This window comes from Dendrobates tinctorius, unplaced genomic scaffold (genome assembly GCF_039654945.1).
Source record: "Dendrobates tinctorius isolate UK_male_01 unplaced genomic scaffold, ASM3965494v1 ptg000022l, whole genome shotgun sequence".
Lineage (NCBI taxonomy): Eukaryota > Metazoa > Chordata > Amphibia > Anura > Dendrobatidae > Dendrobates > Dendrobates tinctorius.
In genome coordinates this window covers 80,873,794-80,896,995 of record NW_027361690.1, presented here as the reverse complement: position 1 = coordinate 80,896,995, position 23,202 = coordinate 80,873,794, and the positions used below count along the sequence as shown (strand labels likewise).

Genomic DNA, 23,202 nt, shown 5'->3' with positions numbered 1-23,202 from the left:
TTTCTGAAAGAGGTTGTTCAGAGCTGCCACCTCACCGACCCTATGACTGTGCTATGAGGTTAAAACCGGGGGCCAAGTTACCAAAAGCCAGGATGTTTAATATCTCAGGTCCTGAGAGGCAAGCTCTCAAAGAATACATTGCAGAAAGTCTAAGCAAAGGGCACATCAGGCCTTCATCATCTCCATTGGCGGCGGGGTTCTTCTTTGTCAAGAAGAAAGATGGCGGATTACGCCCGTGTCTGGATGTCAGGGAACTCAACCAGATTACGGTTCGTGACCCCTACTCGATGCCACTGATACCCGATTTGTTCAACCAGGTGTCTGGTGCCAAATGGTTGTCCAAGCTTGACCTCAGGGGGGCGTACAATCTCATAAGAGTCCGTCAAGGGGATGAATGGAAGACGGCATTTAATACCCCTGAGGGTCATTTTGAGAATTTGGTGATGCCATTTGGGTTGACGAGCGCGCCAGCAGTATTTCAACATTTCATAAATGATGTCTTTTCTCATCTCTTGGGGAAATTTGTTATTATATACCTTGATGACATTCTTATTTACTCACGCGACCGTGAGGCACACATAGAGCATGTTAGGCAGGTGTTGCAGTTGCTCAGGGAAAACAAGCTCTATGCCAAGCTTGAGAAATGTGTATTTCTCGTCCAAGAATTACCTTTTTTGGGTTATGTCATTTCCGCCTCAGGGTTTAAAATGGACACCGCTAAGGTGCAAGCGGTGCTGCAGTGGGATCGGCCTGATAATCTCAAGGCGCTTCAGCGATTCCTGGGCTTTTCAAACTATTATAGGAAATTTATTGCGAATTTTTCTATGATTGCTAAGCCGCTCACCGACATGACTCAAAAAGGTACCAACTTTTCTGACTGGTCTGAGGCTGCTGTGCGCGCGTTTGAATTCCTCAAAAACAGTTTTGCTTCAGCTCCCATCCTGGTTCAGCCTGATGTCTCCCTACCATTTACCGTGGAGGTGGATGCATCTGAGGTTGGAGTGGGGGCGGTACTGTCTCAGGGTCCATCCTTGGGCGAATTGCATCTGTGTGCCTACTTCTCCAAGAAACTGTCGCCGGCCGAGCGTAATTACGATATTGGTAACAGGGAATTGTTGGCCATCAAGTTGGCATTTGAGGAATGGCGACACTTCTTGGAGGGGGCTGTCCATCAGATTACTGTTATAACAGACCATAAGAATCTGCTTTATTTAGAGTTTGCTAAACGCCTGTCCCCCAGACAGGCTCGCTGGGCGTTATTCTTCACCCGGTTCAATTTTTTTGTGACATACCGACCAGGTTCTAAGAATACTAAGGCGGACGCCTTGTCCAGATGTTTTCCAGGTGGAGAGCCACGTGAGGATCCGGTGCCTGTCCTCCAAAAGGGAGTTGTGGTCTCGGCTCTCACGACAGAGATTGAGGCAGAGATTGCTGATGCTCAGGAGGAGGTACCGCCGTATCTGCCTCCTAATAAATCATTTGTGCCACTACACCTACGCTTAAAAGTGTTAGGAGAACATCACGATACTGTCCTGGTGGGTCACCCAGGAGTTAAGGGCACTCTGGAACTTGTATCACGTCGTTTTTGGTGGCCCAATATCCGGCAGGACGTGGCCTCATATGTGTCAGCCTGTACCACGTGCGCACGGGCCAAGACACCACGCTCCCGTCCTGCTGGCACATTGCATCCTCTCTGTGTGCCCAGTAAGCCATGGACTGAGATTTCCATGGATTTCATTACGGATTTGCCCTCCTCGGCTGGGAACACGGTCATTCTGGTAATAGTTGATCGGTTCTCTAAAATGTCGCATTTCGTTGCTTTGCCATCTTTGCCCAATGCGAAGACCCTTGCTCAGGTATTTATTCGTGAGGTGGTCAGACTTCATGGTGTCCCGTCTGACATTGTATCTGATAGAGGTACACAATTTGTGGCAAAATTTTGGAAAGCTTTTTGTTCACGCCTAGGGATTAAATTGTCTCATTCATCGGCTTTCCATCCTCAGTCGAATGGGCAGACTGAGCGTATGAACCAAAACCTGGAACAATACTTACGCTGTTTTGTGTCTGACAATCAGGAAGAGTGGTCGGCGTTTCTTCCTCTGGCTGAATTCGCGATAAACAATCATTATCAGGAATCGTCTGGGGAATCTCCTTTCTTTTGTGTTTATGGTCAACATCCCCAATTCTGTACCTTGCGCCAAGGGAGCTCTGCGGGCGTCCCTGAGGAGGACCAGTTGGGAGCACAATTGTCATCTGTTTGGAGGAGAGTAAAGCAGCGCTTGCTGAATGTAGGTTCTAGGTATAAACGTGTGGCTGACAGTAGACGTGTGCCTGGTCCGGACCTGTGTGTGGGTGATTGGGTGTGGTTGTCTACAAGGAACATCAAACTCAAAATACCATCGCTTAAGTTGGGGCCCAGGTTCATTGGTCCATTTAGGATCTCCCCAATTATCAACCCTGTGGCATTTCGTTTAGAGTTACCTGCCGTATACAAGATACATAATGTGTTTCACAAGGCGTTACTTAAGAAACTTGTGGGTGCTGTTGATGTTTCTCCCGTGCCACCACCTCCCGTCTTGGTGGATGGCACGTTGGAGTTTGAGGTGTCCAAGGTGGTTGACTCTCGGGTAGTGCGTCGCACTCTACAGTACCTGGTCCACTGGTGTGGCTATGGTCCTGAGGAGAGGACTTGGGTGCCGGCCTCGGACATACATGCGGACCGACTGATTACAGTGTTTCATCGCCGCCATCCGGACAAGCCGGGTCCTCGACATTGTGAAGTTCCTGGGGTCCCTCGTAGAAGGCGGGGTACTGTCATGTCAGACACTGTTCACACCAGGGTGTCCGGCAGACAGCGGTAATACCCCATCCTACCACATGGTTCTCAGCGGCACTGGTTGGTCTTCTGATCCGGGTTGGATTGGGTTAACCAGGCTGTCATTCTGGCTGAGGGCTTAGCCACGCCCTCTGTCTTTAAATTGCCCTGTGTGACTATGGGTGTCGCCGACTATAGCTCTTGCCTTGTGCTAAGCGATACCGGTCTGGAGTGGTGGTCTAAGGAGCATACGGTTGCTGGTGTAGTATATTCCATTGTTGCCATTTTGCCTCCCTGTGTTGTATTATTTGGTTGCGCTTGCACATAACTGTATTCCCCTGTGTGTACGCGGTGTGGTGCATTTCTGTTATCCCTGTCCATACTTATTTGTGGTATCTGGTGCTTGGTCTCCTCACTGGGTGGAGGGTGGTGGGTTCAGCTTAGGGCTGGACAGGAGACAAGGACAGGGTGGAGGCCCAGGCAGGCACACCTTCAGTGTAAACCCTGGGTTGAGGGACAGACAGGGTTTCCGCTAGTCTGAGGGACACCGCAGGGGCCCCGGGGTTTCAGCCTAAAGTTACCTAGGCTTCCCATGACAGTTCCTGACTATTTGGCTGATTTTTATGATGTATTTAGTGAGAATGAGTCTGCGTTTTTGCCTCCTCATAGGAGTTATGACTGTGCAATTGAGCTGAGTCCTGGGTGTAAATTTCCCAAGGGTCGACTTTTCAATTTATCTGTACCCGAGCACGAGGCTATGTGATCCTATATTAAGGAGTCGTTGGAGAAGGGTCATATTAGACCATCCTCTTCACCCTTAAGTGCTGGGGTTTTTTTCGTGGCTAAGAAAGATGGGTCATTAAGGCCTTGTATTGACTATCGTTCCCTCAACCAAATTACTGTTAAATATCAGTATCCGTTACCCCTGATTTCTGATCTATTCTCCAGAGTTAAAGGTGCTTGCTGGTTTACAAAGCTTGACCTCAGGGGGGAGTATAATCTTATTCGCATTAAGCATGGGGATGAAAGGAAGTCGGCGTTTAATACTCCGGAGGGACATTTTGAGTACCTGGTGATGCCTTTTGGGCTCACTAATGCCCCTTTTGTCTTCCAGTGCTTCATGAATGATATTTTCCGAGACTTGGTGGATAAATTTTTGATCATCTATCTGGATGATATTTTGATCTTTTCCAAGGATTGGGACTCTCATGTGGAACATGTTCGGACTGTGTTCCGGATTTTGAGGGAGAATTCCCTGTATGTCAAGGGATCGAAATGCCTTTTCGGGGTACAGAGGATTTCATTTTTGGGATTTATTTTGTCTCCGTCAGCTATTGAAATGGACCCGGCCAAGGTACAGGCCATTTATGATTGGGTTCAGCCCACTTCTTTGAAGGCCCTCCAGAAGTTTTTGGGTTTTGCTAATTTTTATCGTAAATTTATAGCTAATTTTTCTGGTATTGCCAAACCATTGACTGATTTGACTAAGAAGGGTGCTGATGTGCTGAATTGGTCTCCGGAGGCTGTTTCTTCCTTTCAGGAGCTGAAGCGAAGGTTCACTTCTGCTCCGGTTTTGCGGCAATCTGATGTCTCACTCCCATTTCAGGTAGAGGTGGACGCTTCTGAGATTGGTGCAGGAGCTGTTTTGTCCCAAAAAGATCCTGTAACATCTAAAATGAATCCCTGTGCTTTCTTTTCCCGAACGTTTTCCCCATCCGAACGTAACTATGATGTGGGGAATCAGGAACTGTTAGCCATGAAATGGGCATTTGAGGAGTGGAGACATTGGTTGGAGGGAGCTAAACATCAAGTCGCGGTCCTTACTGACCACAAGAATTTGATTTACCTGGAGTCGGCCAAACGCTTGAATCCTAGACAGGCTAGGTGGGCCTTGTTTTTCACACGTTTTGATTTTGTGGTCTCTTTTCTTCCGAGCACTAAGAATGTCAAGGCAGTCATCCTCTCTAGGAGTTTCTTTGCTGATTCTCCTGTTGTAACCAAGCCTGCTACCATCTTAGGTGAGGGGGTAGTTCTTTCTGCCATCTCGCCCGATTTGAGACGTGCTCTGGAAGAGTTTCAGGAGGACAAACCTGAGCGTTGTCCCATTGGAAAATTGTATGTTCCTGACCAGTGGAGGAAGAGAGTGATGTCTGAAGTTCATTGCTCTGCATTGGCTGGTCATCCAGGTATTTTTGGTACTAGAGATTTGGTGAGTCGGTCTTTTTGGTGGCCCGCCTTGTCACGTGATGTCAGGAATTTTGTGCAGTCCTGTGGGACTTGCTCTCGGTCTAAACCTTGTTCTCGCTCTCGTGGGTTGTTGATGCCTTTGCCGGTGCCCAGGAGGCCATGGACCCATATTTCAATGGATTTTATCTCTGATATGCCTGTCTCTCAGAGAATGACTGTTATTTGGGTGATTTGTGATAGATTCTCTAAGATGGTCCATCTTATACCACCTTCTAAGTTGCCATCTTCCTCAGAGTTGGTGCCCTTGTTTTTGCAACAGGTGGTTCGCTTGCACGGGATTCCTGAGAACATTGTATCTGACAGAGGAGTTCAGTTTGTGTCTAGATTTTGGAGGACTTTCTGTTCCAAGCTGGGAATTCAGTTGTCCTTCTCCTCTGCGTTTCACCCTCAGACCAATGGGCAGATGGAGAGAACAAACCAGACTTTGGAGTCGTATTTGAGATGTTTTATTTCTGCTGATCAGGATGATTGGGTTTCATTTTTGCCCTTTGCCAAATTTGCTTTAAATAATAGAGCTAGTTCTGCCACTTTGATGTCACCTTTTTTTTGTAACTTTGGGTTTCATCCTCGATTCTCTTCAGGGCAGGTGAAGCCTTCTGCCTGCCCAGGTGTTGACACTGTGGTGGAGAGAATGCACCAGATCTGGGACCAAGTGGTGAATAAGTTGTCTCTCATCCAGTTAAAGGCCCAGCGGTTTTCCAACCGGCATAGGACCATTGTTCCCCAGTTTAAGGTGGGTGATATGGTTTGGTTGTCATCAAAGAATATCGCTATGAAGGTGGCTTCTCCAAAGTTTAAACCTAGATTTATTGGACCTTACAAGATTTTGGAGATTCTTAATCCAGTCTCTTTTCGATTGGCTCTTCCTGTTACATTTAAGATCCATAACGTGCTTCATAAGTCTCTGTTAAAGAGGTTTGTTGAGCCAGTAGTTCCTGTGGTGGCACCTCCTGACCCGGTATTGGTTGAAGGTAATGTGGAATATGAGGTTGAGAAGATACTGGATTCTCGCCTGGCTAGACGGAGACTCCAGTATTTGGTTAAATGGAAGGGTTATGGCCAGGAGGATAATTCTTGGGTCCCTGCATCCGATATTCATGCCGAAACATTGGTTCGTGCCTTTCATCGGGCCCATCCTGATCGCCCTGGTGGCGTGGGTGAGGGTTCGGTGACCCCTCCTCAAGGTGGAGGTACTGTTGTGAGTTCATTTTCCCCTTCACCTTTGATGTCTGATGAACTCCCTCTGCTGGTGAAGAGAGGTAGTGAAATTGATTGGGATGGGAAGAACCTAGGGGGTCTAGTTTCCAAAATGGTGTCATTTGTGGGGGGTTTCCACTGTTTAGGTACATCAGGGGCTCTCCAAAGGCAACATGACACCCGCAGACCATTCCATCAAAGTCTGCATTCCAAAACGTCACTACTTCCCTTCCAAGTCCCGACGTGTGCCCATACAGTAGTTTCAGATTGGGATGGGAAGAACCTAGGGGGTCTAGTTTCCAAAATGGTGTCATTTGTGGGGGGTTTCCACAGTTTAGGCACATCTGAGGCTCTCCAAACGCAACATGACACCCGCAGACCATTCCATCAAAGTCTGCATTCCAAACATCACTATTTCTCTTCCGAGCCCCGATGTGTACCTATACAGTAGTTTTTTCCCACATATAAGATATCAGCGTACTCAGGACAAATTGTACAACAACTTTTGGGGTCCAATTTCTCCTGTTACCCTTGGGAAAATAAAAAAATTGGGGACTAAAGGTCATATTTGTGGAAAAAATATGATTTTTTTATTTTCACGCCCAGGCGTTATAATCTTCTGTGAAGCATTTGGGGGTTTAAAGTGCTCATCACACATCTAGATAAGTTCCTTGGTGGCTCTAGTTTCCAAAATGGTGTAATTTGTGGGGGGGTTTCCAATGTTTAGGCACATAAAAGGCTCTCCAAATGTAACATGGCGTCAGATCTCAATTCCAGCCAAAAAAGTCAAATGACGCTGCTTTCCTTCTGAACTCTGCCATTCGCCCAAATAGTGGTTTACCCCGACATATGGGGTATCAGCATACACAGGACAAATTGCACAATAACTTTTGGGGTCCTGTTTCCCTTGAGAAAATAAAAATTGGGGGTGAAAAGATCATTTTTGTGGAAAAAATATGATTTTTTTATTGTACGGCTGTACGTTATAAACTTCTGTGAAGCCCTTGGGGGTTCAAAGTTCTTACCACACATCTAGATAAGTTCCTTGAGGAGTCTAGTTTCCAAACTGGGGTCACTTTTGAAGAGTTTCCACTGTTTAGGCACATCAGGAGCTCTCCAAACGTGACATGGCTCCCAATCTCAATTCCAGCCAGTTTTGCGTTGAAAAAGTCTAATGGCGCTCATTCCCTTCCGAGCTCTGCCATGCGCCGAAACAGTGGTTCCCCCCACATATCAGGTATCAGCATACTCAGGACAAATTGCACAATAACTTTTGCAGTCCATTTTCTACTGTTACATTTGGTAAAATAAAAAAAAAATTGGACCTAAAGTAATTTTTGTGAAAAAAAGTTAAATGTTCATTTTTTTTAAACATTCAAAAAATTCCTGTGAAGCACCTGAAGGGTTAATTAACTTCTTGAATGTGGTTTTGAGCACCTTGAGGGGTGCAGTTTTTAGAATGGTGTCACTTTTGAGTATTTTCTATCATATAGACCCCTCAAAGTGAATTCAAATGTGCTGCGATCCTTAAAAATAAAATGGTGTTGTAAAAATGAGAAATCACTGGTCAACTTTTAACCCTTATAACTTCCTAAAAAAAATTTTGGTTCCAAAATTGTGCTGATGTAAAGTAAACATGTGGGAAATGTTACTTATTAAGTTTTTTGTGTGCCATATCTCTGTGATTTAAGGGCATAAAAATTCAAAGTTGGAAAATTGCAAAATTTTCACAATTTTTGCCAAATTTCCGTTTTTTTTTCACAAATAAACGCAAGTTACATGAATGAAATTTTACCACTAACATGAAGTACAATATGTCATGAGAAAACAATGTCAGAATCACCAGGATCCATGGAAGCATTCCAGAGTTATTACCTCATAAAGGGACAGTGGTCAGAATTGTAAAAATTGGCCCAGGCATTAACATGCAAACCACCCTTGGCAGTAAAGGGGTTAAGGTGTCTCAGTTCTTATAAAACCAGTGAATCAGAACATGTTTCCTCTAGATTGGTTGCCACTCTTGTGGTCTGTGCACAAGGATAACGGAAATGATTGCTCATTCTGCTGGTTGCTTCTTTTTAGAAGACGTTCCCTACTGTATATAGTTAAAAAAACACCAACTGCAAAAACTACACAAAAGACACCTGAGGAAAAACACTGCTTACGTTTTCCTACAGTGTCTACCTAAAAAAAACTATGTGGGCATGCTGGCATCTGTAAAGTGCTATGTACATGTACGCTTAGGAATAACGGAATATACGGAATATGTGTTACTCTCCTCCACTATTGGCCTGAGTTTAGAGGGTTAATGGGAAATATAGAACCAATCTTCTCATGTTTGGTGTCCTACCCTTGAGACATTTATGACGTGTATCGTATTGATATGCCATTACTATCACCATTATAATTAGATTCAAAATGACATTAATCAATTTTATATTTTTATTTATTGATATTTTTAAATTAAGCATTGAAGGAAAGGATCAAGCGATGTTCTTGAAGATGCCTTCGTCTTTTGAAGATGTTTTGTGCTGGTCAGAAAGCCACAAGTAGATGTACAAGTCCTTCCATATAGGTACAGCACTGATGGTGGACGTGCCGCACTTTCTTCAGGGCTCTAGATGTGGGGGTCTTCTGTCCATGCGATGTCTCTGGTGCTCTGGGGATAGCAGGCAAAAATGCAGCTTTCTCTGACAGCGCGAGCAGCCCTGGAGAATCCACGCCGACACGATGATATCATCCGGCGGAAGATCGAACCTATGAGAAAAGATGTAAAACTCATGTAAGTAATGGGACTCCATTTTAGAGGATACCACTGTGGTGTCACTGAGAGAGGACGGTAGAGGGATGCTCTCCATACATGGGTTAGGGGATCATTGTCAGTCATCATACATGTGACAATCCCACCACTGACAGATGACATCTGCTCCACATGAATTCTTCTCATTGACATCATAAAACATGGACCCTATTGTCACACTTACCTCGCCTCCTTTCCCCCTCTTCTACTATCTCTGTTTTTTGTTGTTTTTTCAATTTTCGTGCAGATTTTCTTCTCTTCTGAGCAGGAGAATCTAATCAAAAATTCAGAGACAGATGTTGATGATAAACTTCTATAAGATTAGCTTTGTACGTTTATAGATTATGCAAACTGATTAAGGCCTGTTTCACACATCATTTTTTTCCCGTCAGTCAAGATCCGCCAATTTTTTTAAAAAACGGATCCGCCAAAAAAGGGGCGGATCCGTTTTTTACACCCATAGACTTACATTATTGGCGGATCTTGACTGACGGTCGTCCGTCACACCCGTTACTTTACGGATCAGCCAAGATTTTAGTGGCTCCCGGGCGGATGAGACGGACCCTGCAACGTTTTTTTGCAGTGACCGTCAGCTATTTTCTCTCCGGGAAGCATTTTAACCCTTAACTACCATCTCGGGACCCGCTAAAATCTCTCTCTCTCCTCACCGGCACCAACCTCCCGATCTTGAATACCGGACCGGCCTCCCGCAAGCGATCGCTCCCATGGTTGGGGTCGCCTGGCCTCCAGCGAGATCGATAGGGACGCCCGGCCTCCCACGAGATTGCGGCCATGGAGACGACCGGCCTTCCGCGAGATCGCGGCCATGGGGACGACCTCCCGCGAGATCGCGGCCATGGAGACGACCGCGGGCACTTTAAATCAAGCTGCATTGCTTTTTCCACGGATCCGTTCTCCTACGTGGTCCAATGTCATCCGACATCGCTAAACGGAGACGGATCAGTTTCTTTCCACCTTTGGCGGATTTCAGCTGACTGCCGACGACGGAGGTATGAAATAGGCCTTAATATACACCTGCAGCTTCTCTGTGTGTCGCCATGTGGGGTCTCCCAAAGGAAATATGTCCCCTTATTAACATGACATTACTTGCAGCTAGCCACAATGTTATTATGTAATCATTTAGATAAAATGTCAGAGTAACTTCTAAGAGGACCGGTCACTAGGTCAAAAGTGTCCAGGATTCACTCTACTTTATTTCCACTGATCCCTTGACTATTCTGTTTCTTTTAGATTTGTTAAAATCCCCCATAGGGTTCTGAAGATTTGGGCCTTTTTATTTAGTGCTAATTGTAATTATCTTTACCATGGAAGCGTGACTCACAGGTAATTTTTGCCTGTAAACATGCCTCCAGAGAATCCTGTGAGCCACGCCCCATTGGTAAAGACCGTAAGTGTTAGCACTATATAAAAAGTCCCATATCTCTGGAACCATATGGGGTATTTTAACAAAACAAAAAACGGAATACTAAGGAGGACAATGGAAATAAAGAAAGTAATTTTCTGAGTCTTTAAGAGCTGATCCACATTTTACTTTTTTATTATAGCTTATAATAGTATGGCCTATAAATCTGTACATACCTGACAATGAGAGCGAGGATGACTCGCTGATTTTGTCACCATCAAGTTTGGAAGAAGACTCTCTCTGCCTGTTTGGTAGAAGAAAGACAAGTAAATTGAGAGTAAAAACAATAGAAAAATGGAAGAACATCTGTCTGTAATCCCAATTCTACCAGCAGCAATAGAGTGTAACTAGTAATATTGGACTGTAGTGAACTGGAAATGAATGGCTGGTCACATTGATCAGTTATTACTACAGTGATATCACAAGCCAGACCCACAGAAATCAGAAATCATTAAGAGCTGGATGCTGGACCTATATTTGTGTTCTCGTGTCTTATATTTGGATCTGAACATATATCAGACCTAAATCTCATGATAATAATCTACTCACATGTCTGAGCTTTGTTCGCTATTCTCTGGGAAACACTTTGAAGACAACATACGCTCTTCTACATTGTTCATCATCCCGGTACTTTTTGTATATAGCTGAAACAAGCAGAGAAATATAAAATTTGTATGGAGTTTGTATGTTCTCCCCTTGTTTGTGTGGGTTTCCTCCGTGTACTCCAGTTTCCTCCCACATTACAAAGACATATTGAAAGGGAATTTAGATTGTGAGCCCCATCGGGGACAGTGTTGATAATGTGTGCAATTTGTAAAGCGCTGCGGAATATGTTAGCGCTATATAAAAATAAAGATTATTATTATTTATTTTTATAAGATATCTTATATTTAAACTTTTTTCTAATTATAGGTTTTATACATTTTATTGTCCACATACTTACTTTAGAAAACCTTTGAGAAGATGACACAAAATTTTGGACTTCTGGACAGTCATTGTCCTCACTTGTGTTCTCCTCATCTGAATCCATATGTTGATGTTTCTTAAAGCTAGCTGCAAAGTACAAAAGTTATAAAAGATTATTAATATAAGACCATGGTCAGACAGTCACCATGCTATCACTAATAATAATGGGAAATAATTGACACATAACATGAAAGACAAGACACACTGCAGTTTCAGGCAGATGACGTCTCATTTTACTTACTATTAAAGTAGCAGGTGTCCTCATCTGATGCTAGATCAAGACATAACAGGGGCTTCTGACTTGGAAGGTTGAGAAAACTTAAGCAACATAGAAATGGATGAATTATTATCTCATTTGCTCCTCCTGGAAAAGGAAGACAAGAAAGAAAGCAATACAGTCATTGTCAAAGAAGCTGGTCCATATCTCTATTGTTTATATTAAAAACTGAAGATGTAATGTAGCCGACATGAAGGAATTGTACTGAAATTAGGAAGAAAACCTCAGTGCTGATCCTCACAGACACAACCATTTGTCTGGTCAGAGAGGTATAATAAGCCATTAATAATACTATTATAATATTACCTGTCCCAAGTCTCTGTGCTGGATTTTTTTGGAGCAGCCCAGTTATCAGGTTCCGAGCATCATGTGGAGCAATGTATTCATTATATCTCCAAGTTATGTCATCTGTTATATAAAAAGCAAATATTACAGGAAATTCAACCTTTACATTTATTTTCATATAAACCATTTTCCATAACAAAGCTAGAAACTAAATCACAAAACCAATTAAACCAAATAACTGTGACATCACACAGCATTCAGAATATTTTACTTACCCCTGACGACACTGAGTAAAATCTCCCTTTGGGAATCTCCATAAAATGGTGTAAATCCATAAAGAAATTCATATAGGATGATCCCTACTGACCACCAGTCAATAGGCCTGCCATATGCTTTCCTTAAGATGACTTCTGGAGCCATGTAATGAGGGGTGCCACCAGTCTGGAATACAACAGAATAATTAGATGATGATCAATAAATATAAATGTGATACATAACATCAATGGAAACATTTTCTAGATGAGAAATTATCAGAGAAGGAGAAAGAGATGAGATTTGTGAAGGAGAAGGTCCGGTAAGTAAAGCTGACCTCATTATCATCGAACTCGCTGGTGATGTCCTCAATTGGAGCTCTGTAGATGTCTGATGTTGGTCTCATGATGCCGAGTGTTGAAAGTCCAAAATCCGTGACTTTAATATGTCCTGTTGATGTTATCAGGAGGCTGTGAAAGAAAATAATGAAGTTAGCCCCGAGTAATAACCCATATACTGTAAGAGAAACTTTAACCTTCTTCCCCATTATTATACTATAAGGGTCACTTACTTCTCGGGCTTCAGGTCTCGGTGGACCACACCATAGCTGTGCAGGTATTCCACAGCAAAAATCGTTTCCGCAATGTACATACGGGCCAGGGGGACAGGAAAACGACCTATGTCCTTTAAAAGATTGTCACAGCCTCCTCCTACAGTAGAAAGCAAATATGACAGGTGAGGGTTTGTTACAATGCAAATTACACATGATTAAGGTGAAAAAGAAATAGGCGGACACATTGGGGCAGGATCTCATACATAGAGATGGACTGAATAATATAGTGTGTATACTGTGAAACAGTGCCCAGGGTGGTAGCCATAGGCGAGTGTCATGAGTCAGACACCTTAGCACATTACCGAAAACTGGGGCCTGTTTCCAGTGTGCGTGATGCTGTTGTGGCTGTTGACACCTCTCGGCTTCTCTGGTCTGCCACACAGCGTGGCTGGGGTTCCCCGTGACCCCACGAATGAGAGATCACAACGGTGTATAAAAACAAGTTTGACTTTACTGTTCATAAAAAAGCACAGCTGGAGACACAGACATCCTTCTTTAGGTTACAATACAGTGGCATGTCTTCAACAAACATTTTTCACCGGCACAAGTGGTGAAACTTTTCACTATCAGAGTTAGGGGCTTTTAAATTTCTTAGATAGCTATAAATCTTCAGCTGCATCTTCCTACTTTCTCTAGCATTAGCCCACTTTCATGAACCACTTAGAAAAAGCGTCTATGGTTAACTTCTTTACTGTATGTGCCCCCAGCCTCGCCGACTTGTCTCTTCTTAGACCCACAGCTCTCAAGCCTTGGCTAACACTTTGCATTCCCGGAGTCTCATAGGATCTCTCACAAGTTGCTGAACCAGAGTTCCCTTCCCTAACTCGCCTACTAGGAGTATTCCACCGATGAGCGAGCCATGGACGCGGGCGGAAGACGGTCATCATCGCTGCGTCTGACAGGTGAGTATTGACCACCAAGCACTACTGCGTCGCTTGTGAGATCTGCCTATTTGGCAGCTAACTAGCAACCATTTAGTGATGCACAAGCGATCCTGACCTGGTCGTATCGTGGTCGGGATCGCTGGTGCATCACTAAATGTAACGGGGCCTTAACCCACAACTGTATACTACACAGTGACCCTTACAAAGAGGCCTAGCCGGACCTCATCTACTATTCTCTAAATTATTTCTCTGTGAAAGTTCCTATTTATAAAAATTGTTCAAGTAAAGAGAAATCTTCCGTTTATCCATAGTGGAAATTGCTGCAATGCTCAGTGATGGCTTACAGGGGAGACGTTTACAGAGATCAATGGTTTTTCTGGCATCTTGGTAACAGATACATTATAGTATTTGCAGTGTGGACATGTACCCGTCCTAGTGGGCACATTCCGGTTATATATAGGTGCTAGGATTAAGCCATTGAGGCTGGATATAGATACAATGGATGTGTCCTACCTGGTAAATACTCCATGACCATACACAGATGAATTTTAGTAGGAAAGGAGCAGAACATGGAGGCCACAAAGGGACAATCAGCGAAGATTGAGATGTCCCTCTCCAGAAAGGCTCGTTCAAGTCTCCTTGGCTCTTTAAGGTTCTGTATGTCTATTTTCTTCATAGCACATACTTGGTTTGAGTCTTTATGGCGCACTAGGTGGACGGCCCTGGAGAAAAGTAAAATCCAAGATTTATTATGAATTCTTACTAACAATGTGTCTATAGACCTCATCTAATGATCTCCTGACCTAATGGTTAATACTAGATGTGAGGCCATCACTAGAAATCCATGTATAGAATTACATAAAATAACACTCCATAAATGAACACTAGTGGGGGTCCTTATCCCCGTAACATTCTACCTGACCTGAATATTAACTGATGTGGATAGTGATGTGGACTCATAAAATTTCTCTATGGGAGCATTGCAGGGGTAAAGCACAGAGAAATAGGCATCGTCATAAGGAGCCCTGGGAAATAAATTATTATACCAAAATAAAGCTCACCCAAAAGATCCAGAGCTGATCAGTTTGATCGGCTTATAGTCGTTCTTACAAGGTAACCTCCACGGGTTATATGATCCGATCAAGGCCTATAAAGGAATAAGAAATGACAGTAAGACACAGAAGCTGGAGAAACATGTCAGCTCCAGATGCAGGAAGGTCTCACTTCTACATTACGTCCCTGCTGATTACACTACAGCAGATGTAGAGGAGGTGATACAAGCTGGACCCTCCACAGACACTGTTATATTATAGGGGGATATCCCCCATACACATATGTCATTGTACTGCAAGGGAGGATAGGGGACATCACACAGAGGAGGTAGAATAATAACGTCATCATCACACACAATAGGTCTGATCTATATGAAAAACAGCGATATCCCATTATCATGTGGGGTATAATATGGGATGTGTAATTCACACCCGTCATCAGATGATACACAGACGTCCCTCTGATACTTACACTGTCAGATTCCTGGATGATCTCTGGTGTCTCACATATTCCTCCATCAGTATTTGCCGGCACAGTTATTCCTAAAGTAATGATGAAATAATGAAGAGACGTCATGTATTAGTCTATATCAGCACTTATTATATAACATCCATATAGTGAAGGAAATGCCAAGACCCCTGTACATGGAGTAATACGAGGTGTATGGATATTCTGCACACACTGTGTATAGTTATGGCATATGTATATACTGTATACTGTACCATAAATGTGTGCTTCTTCAGGGTCTGATCGAGTCACATCAATGACATGATTGGGGGCTGAGAAAAGCCCAGAGGGGAGAAGCCAAATTACATCAGCCCCCTCCATTATAGTCTATAGGGGGTTCATGAGCCGTCACCGGCCTCATACAGAGGATGAGGAGTAAATCTCCATATTCTCTACCGTTCTCTATAACTTGACATTGAATGTAAAATATTAGATGATCGGCTTACCTTCCATCAGATCAGGGTTTAGCCCCGGCTGACGGGTATCAGGGTCAGCAATATGGAGGTTTTGTGTCTCTTTGGAGTCATCTTCTGATATTTCCTGATGGATATAATATATACAATTTATATAACATTTCACAGACACTAAATGACCGTATATATAAGGCAGGAAGGAGTAAAACTGGATTTACATGATAATTTCGGTATAGGTCGGACTATACACGGCGAATCTCTCCAGTAAGTCCATATTAATATATAAGGGATTTGTATATACCACTGTTCTCTAATAACGTCTATCAGAACTGCAGCATTTACAAGAAGGAAGATTGTGATAATCGCGTGAGACAGAGGCGGAAATACAAACTCTGCACTGCTGAGTACAGACTGTCATCACAGATGATGGAGCCGCAGAGACAGGCTGCCATAAAGTGTCCTGTGTCTGCCTGGAGCGGACAGAGAGGCGTCTGATATCACACATCTGACCTTCTGCTATATGACTGGTAATCTGGGGAAGAATAAAACCAAGAATGTGTGCTTGTGCTAACTGATGTAGACGGGTTATTAACCACATAAAACAGAATAATGACAGGATTGCAGGTATAATATAGATAAAATACCATATTTTTCGAATTATAAGGCGCACTTTTTCAAAAATATGGTGCACATGTATGAGGACAGGAGCAAACAATTATTAGTAAGCATGAAAATCAGATGCCGCTGATAGGAAGAGTTGCCGCCTATAGACGTCGGAGATTGAGCAACAATTCAATATGTGTCAGGTAAGGGGTAAACTGCACATATAGCGATGAATCCGGGATGTGGAGTGTGACAATCACTGCAGGTATATTCTCCTGCTGTACTGATGGCTGCTGGAAATATAGAATCTTATCTACGGTATATAACTGTTTGCCTCTGTCCTCATACACGGCATTTATCTACATTACACCTGCAATCCTGTCACTATACTTTATTATAAGGCTAATAACCCGCCTATGTCAATTAGTACAAGTACTCATATTTGGGGTTACTCTGATTTACCGCATTATTCGCTGCTTGTGCAGTCGGCAGTTTTTAGCACCATTGTTTATTATTAATCTGGAGACGATCAGACAACATGGGCGTGAGATGAAGAAGATAACGGATCCTTACCAGACGCTCCGGTGAGTAGGCCGGATTCTCCAGTACTAGCAGGACATTTTGGGCCAATTGTTTAATAAAGGCCAATTCTCCACTGTGGGATTTTTCTTCGGCCTATAGAAATGAGAAGAAACAAGAAAAGAAAATCATCAGATAAAGTGCAGAATGGAGGAGGCCATTTATGTCACCATGTTACCCCTGCTATCGGCACTACAAGTACTACATGACCGCTGCCGATGGAACCGGTCGCCTGAGAACCTTTACATTTCCATGTCCTTCCTCCGCACCCAGTGTATGGAAATAACGCATATGGCTGACTGGGACTTGTGGAAAATGGCCACAGCAGCCTCACACTCCAAACACGGGGTGACTGCAACACCAGACCAGAAAAAAACAAAACCTAATTCAGAATTAGCCCCTACACGCACCACACAGGCACAAGGAGTAAGGTGTTAATATCCCATAATAATACCTCTATCTTCCCAGGACATAAGTCCACTCATTATATTGGGATGTATCCGAAGTCACTATTTCCCCAGCAGTAACCTCCGTCCAAAGGACCTCACATTTAGCAGCCTCATACCCAGACCCATCCCCCGCTTCTGTGATGATAGGAACACAATCCTACCTCCCCAAGACCCCTACTTATCAAGTACCATCTTTTACATCCTGCTTCCTTTCCTCCCCATCTCTTCATATATATATGTATAAGGGCTGGTTGGTTAGATGCTGGAACATGAAACTGCAAAAAGGAGGAATCTCCCCAACCTTCTTCCATTTATTGTCCTCCATAACTCCTTCCCGCAAATGGAGTCCTCCCATGTGGAGGGGGGTCCGGAGCTGAGCTTCCTAATCACACAGAATATACAGGTATATTACATAACGGCAGCCGTCTGTAATAGCCGCGGACGGAGCTGAGTTCTGGCAGCGGCTGTTTTTCTGCTAACCATTTAAATGACGCAGTCAATGTCTGACAGCAGCATTTATATGGTGGGCACACCGCTGTCTAGCTCTCATCCACCCTCTATGATGTGATCGCAGGTGACCACTTACTGTGACACCTGGGGGTCTGCTGAAGATCCCCGTCACTTTAATACAAGTCCTTCCATGTCTATGTCAATGGGAAAATAACAGTTATGGCTCTTGAAAGAAAGTTATGAAAAGATGAGAGCAGAAAAGCAAAAAATAATCCTGATCCTTAAAGTGTTATCTATCCAATCCCCCATGTCCATAATCCACAACCTTCTCACCCTACTTCTATTAACCCTTTATATCCCACCTTTTCCCTTGTCATGTAGCTTGTAGGCCCTATTTCATCTCCCCGGTTATTCTGGGTATTGCATTTAGGTTAATCTTAATCTTGTATTCCATTATTATTATATTTATATGATTTGTGCAGATTATCTGCTACTTACCTGTTGGACCAATGTCCAGATGTTCTGCTGTAAATGCTCTAGGTATTCTAGGCTTATGCGACCTTGGTGGTATTTGGTCAGGCAGTCTCTCACTAGCTCCATAACCAGCCGGTAAGTGAAGCTGAGGACGCCATCGGGTAGTGGTAGCACAATGTCAGGGTCATAGATGGTAAGAATCCCCTGGAGTAGTGCTAACACCTGAAGTTTGTCTGAAGAAATTCCAGACATTGAAAATAAATCCAATCGCAATAGTGTATGACTTGCTATGCAGCTTATCACAAACAGCAATGACAACAGGTTGTCAAAGTGATGATCGGAGTGTAAACACTTGTGTAAGTAGTGATGGTCAATTGTGATGTCATAATGATGTCATAATGGAATCTTGTGTTCTGATTCTAAAGGGGCCTCTTACCTTATAAGGAAGTTGCCTAGTATCTCTTAAGGAGGCAACAATATAGGCTCAGCATCAGTATCAGATGCAGGCGTGGAGGAAAGGGCAATGGGTGCTTTACTTTTCTGATCAGTTAGTCTATTTTCATGTTGTAAGAAATTATTTATATTTGTTAAACAGAATAAATATTCTAACAATTTGTGTGAATAATAAATTCAGATTGCAGTGATAAATTATGTATCTTTATTGTGGGAACAGGGACAGACTGGGACTGCATCCAGCCCTGGCATATGAAGCACACAGACCCATGCTGCTCTCCCACACCCACTACTATTACAAAGATGACCCTGCCTACCATTGGAGCAAATCAAAATGTATTACTATCAATAATACAAATATATGAGCATTCTCACTAAGGTCTCTTTATAATATTAATACTACCCCTCTGGGTCTCCTTATAATATTAATAGTTCCCCTATTAGTCTCCTTATAAGGGAATCTGTCAGGAGGATCAACCCTCCTAAACCATCTATAAGGGCATTGTAGGGAATCTCTCAGGTAGTGCTTGAGGTCGGCATTAGGCCGTGTTCACACAGGCAACAAGTTAGTTTAGCAAAGAAGGGTTTATTAGCTCCAGAATCCCAGGTAGGACACAAAACAGCCATGCTCCAACCAAAAGGTAAAAACCGCAGGAAAGCATATGCAATATGCAGCGCTGCTGCGGGGGGCTCTTTCCCTGCAGGTCACCGGATCCAAGATGGCGACCGGGACCTTCGGGGGCCTGCAGGGAGCTGGCTTCCTCAGTGCCTGCAAAGCGCAGGTTTAACGTCCGTCAGCAAGTCTGGGCTGCAGAAAGACAGCTCCCCGAGTAACCCCAATACCCTTACCCCTATACAGGGATCTGGATTTACAACAGAGCCCAGGAGGCGCTGTCAGAATAGGGGCAGTGCGCCAGAGCAGGACGGTCGCCAATAGAAAAGCAGGAAGGAGCCAAAAATGTAGTCAGAACCAGGTGAGCAGTGGAGGTACAGAAACGGCAGGCAGAGGCAGAGTCGAGAGTCCAGGCCAAGGTCACAAAACGGGAGGGCGGTAGAGGTGCAAAAACGGCAGGCGGTAGCAGAGTCGAATATCCAGGCCAAGGTCACAAACCGGGAGAATAGCAGAAGTACAGAATCAGCAGGCAGAAGAGAGGTCAGGGGTCCAAGCCAAGGTCAGCGTCAGTAGTCGGGAGAAAGGCAAAGTACAAAAACGGTAGGCAATAGAATAGTCAGAAATCCAGGCTGAGGTCAGAGTAAACTATAGTAAATCACAAAGTAGCACGCAAGGGGAACCAAGAATATACCAGGCGGCTTGCAAACCCAGTCCCAAGGTATTTGAGGGATCAGGTCATCCCTCACAGGCTCCCGGGCTGATGATGTCATCAGGACCGCCCCCAGGACCAGACCTGAGGATGATGCACCAACCCCTTCATGACTGACAGAGGAGCGGAGTCTGCGTCCACTAGACGCCTGCGCAGAAGCCCTTTCACTGTTGCCGCCATCACTTGGGCGCGAGCCACGGCGCCTCCCAGTGGCCGAGGCAGGAACAGCAGGCCCCGAGTTCGACGGCGATGTGTCAGTCCGGCGCCTCCTGGTGGCCGAGGCCTGGACAGGAGGCCCCGAGCCCGAGGGCAGTGTGACAGTCCGTCGTCTCCTAGTGGCTGAGGGCGGAACAGCAGGCCCCGAGTCTGACGGCGACGTGACAGCAGGCACGAGAAAGCCTTGTGCAGTGCCTGTGACAGATTACTGATCTGTCACAGTGTTCTGTGATGTGACAGGACAGTGATGTCCCCCGTGGGACAACCTAATAAAGTTAAAAAAACGTGTAAAAATAATTTTAAAAAAATCGCTAAATAAATTTAAAAAAAAAAAAAATATTCCCTAATAAATTCATTTTCTGGAAATAAAAAAAAATAAAAAAATATAAAAGTACACATATTTGGTATCGCCGTGTTCGTAACAACCTGCCCTATAAAACTGTCCCATTAGTTAACCCCTTTAGCGAACCCCTTAAAAAATAAAAATAAAAAAAGAAGCAAAAAATAATGATTTTTTATCATACAGCCGAACAAAAAGACTCATATAAATATCCATAGTAATGCTGAAAACGTCATCTTGTCCCACAAAAAACGAGCAACCACACAGCATCATCAGAGAAAAAATAAAAAAGTTATAGCTCGCAGAATAAAGCGATGCAAAAATAATTATTTTTTATATAAAATTGTTTTTATTGCATAAAAGCGCCAAAACATAAAAAAATGACATAAATGAGGTATCGCTGTAACCATACTGACCAGAAGAATAAAATCACTTTATCAATTTTACCGCATGTGGAACGGTGTAAACGCACCCCCCAAAAGAAATTCATGAAACGCTGGTTTTTGTTCATTCTGTGTCCCAAAAATCGGAATAAAAAGCTATCAAAAAAGTCACGTGCCCGAACATGATACCAATAAAAATATCAACTCGTCCCGCAAAAAATAAGACCTCACATGACTCAGTGGGTCAAAATACGGAAATATTATAGCTCTCGATATGTGGTGATACAAAAACTATTTTTACAATAAAAAGCGTCTTTTAGCGTGTGACAGCTGCCAAAATAAACACCGCCATAAATAGTAAATCAAACCCCCCGTTATCACCCCCTTAGTTAGGGAAAAATAATAAAATTTAAAAAATGTATTTATTTCCATTTTCCCATTAGGGCTAGGGCTAGGGCTAGCGTTAGGGCTAGGGCTGAGATTAGGGTAACGGGTGTGTTGGGATTATGGTTGGAGTAAGAATTGGGGGGTTTCCACTGTTTGGGCAAATCAGGTGCTCTCCAAACGCAACATGGCATCTGATCTCAATTCCAGCCAATTCTGTGTTGAAAAAGTCAAATGGTGCTCCTTCCCTTTCAAGCTCTGCCATGCGCCCAAACAGTGTTTTACCCCCACATATGGGGTATCAGCCTACTCAGGAAAAATTGCGAAACAACTTTTGGGGTCCTATTTCTTCTGTTGCCCTTAGGAAAATGAAAAATTGGGGGAAAAATATCATTTTTGAGGGAAAAAAATATGATTTTTTTATTTTCACGCCAGGGCGTTATAAACTTCTGTGAAGCCCTTTGGGGTTCAAAGTGCTCACCACACATCTAGATAAGTTCCTTAGGGGGTCTAGTTTCCAAAATGGTGTCATTTGTGGGGGGTTTCCACTGTTTAGGTATATCAGGGGCTCTCCAAAAGGCAACATGACACCCGCAGAGCATTCCATCAAAGTCTCCATTCCAAAACGTCACTACTTCCCTTCTGAGCCCCGACGTGGGACCATACAGTAGTTTTCTCCCACATATGGGGTATCAGTGTACTCAGGACAAATTGCACAACAACTTTTGGGGTCCATTTTCTCCTGGTACCATTGGGAAAATAAAAAAATTGGGGACTAAATGATCATGTTTGTGGAAAAAATACGATTTTTTTATTTTCACGCCCGGGCATTATAAACTTCTGGAAGCCCTTGGGGGTTCAAAGTGCTAACCACACATCTAGATAAGTTCCTTAGGGGGTCTAGTTTCCAAAATGGTGTCAATTGTGGGGGGTTTCCACTGTTTAGGTACATCAGGGGCTCTCCAAAGGCAACATGACACCAGCAGACCATTCCATCAAAGTCTGCATTCCAAAACGTCACTACTTCCTTCCAAGCCCCGACGTGGGCCCATACAATAGTTTTCTCCCACATATGGGGTATCAGGGTACTCAGGACAGATTGGACAACAACCTTTTGAGTCCATTTTCTCCTGGTACCCTTGGGAAAATAAAAAAATTGGGGACTAAATGATCATGTTTATGGAAAAAAAACGATTTTTTTTATTTTCACGCCCGGGCATTATAAACTTCTGTGAAGCCCTTGGGGGGGTTCAAAGTGCTCACCACACATCTAGATAAGTTCCTTAGCGGGTCTAGTTTCCAAAATAGTGTCATTTGTGGATTGTTTCCACTGCTTAGGTACATCAGGGGCTCTGCAAAGGCAACATGACAACCACAGACCATTCCATCAAAGTCTGCATTCCAAAACGTCACTACTTCCCTTCCAAGGCCCGACATGTGCCTATACAGTAGTTTTCTCCCACATATGGGGTATCAGTGTACTCAGAACAAATTGGACAACAACTTTTGGGGTCCATTTTCTCCTGGTACCCTTGGGAAAATAAAAAAATTGGGGACTAAATGATCATGTTTGTGGAAAAAATACAATTTTTTTACTTTTACGCCCGGGCGTTATAAACTTCTGTGAAGCACTGGGGGAGTTCAAAGTGCTCACCACACACCTAGATGAGTTCCTTAGGGGGTCTAGTTTCCAAAATGTTGTCACTTGTGGGGGGTTTCCACTGTTTAGGTACATTAGGGGCTCTCCAAAGGCAACATGACACCCGCAGACCATTGCATCAAAGTCTGCATTCCAAAACGTCACTACTTCCCTTCCA

The 23,202-nt window shown here is 43.7% G+C and overlaps 1 protein-coding gene across 1 annotated transcript; it reads right to left on the bottom strand.

The window, feature by feature from the left end:
• Window positions 1-10,522: 10,522 nt before the first annotated feature.
• LOC141084431 (microtubule-associated serine/threonine-protein kinase 3-like) lies at window positions 10,523-17,489 on the bottom strand. The gene is made up of 15 exons (XM_073569156.1): window positions 17,463-17,489; window positions 16,909-17,010; window positions 15,766-15,859; window positions 15,284-15,354; window positions 14,821-14,906; window positions 14,273-14,481; window positions 12,834-12,972; window positions 12,600-12,732; window positions 12,286-12,451; window positions 12,032-12,133; window positions 11,690-11,812; window positions 11,426-11,535; window positions 11,032-11,126; window positions 10,659-10,726; window positions 10,523-10,545 (listed from the first exon to the last, which is right to left on the bottom strand). Exons 1-15 carry the CDS (start codon window positions 17,487-17,489, stop codon window positions 10,523-10,525), a joined length of 1,548 nt encoding a protein of 515 aa, XP_073425257.1.
• Between the last annotated feature and the right edge of the window lie 5,713 nt (window positions 17,490-23,202).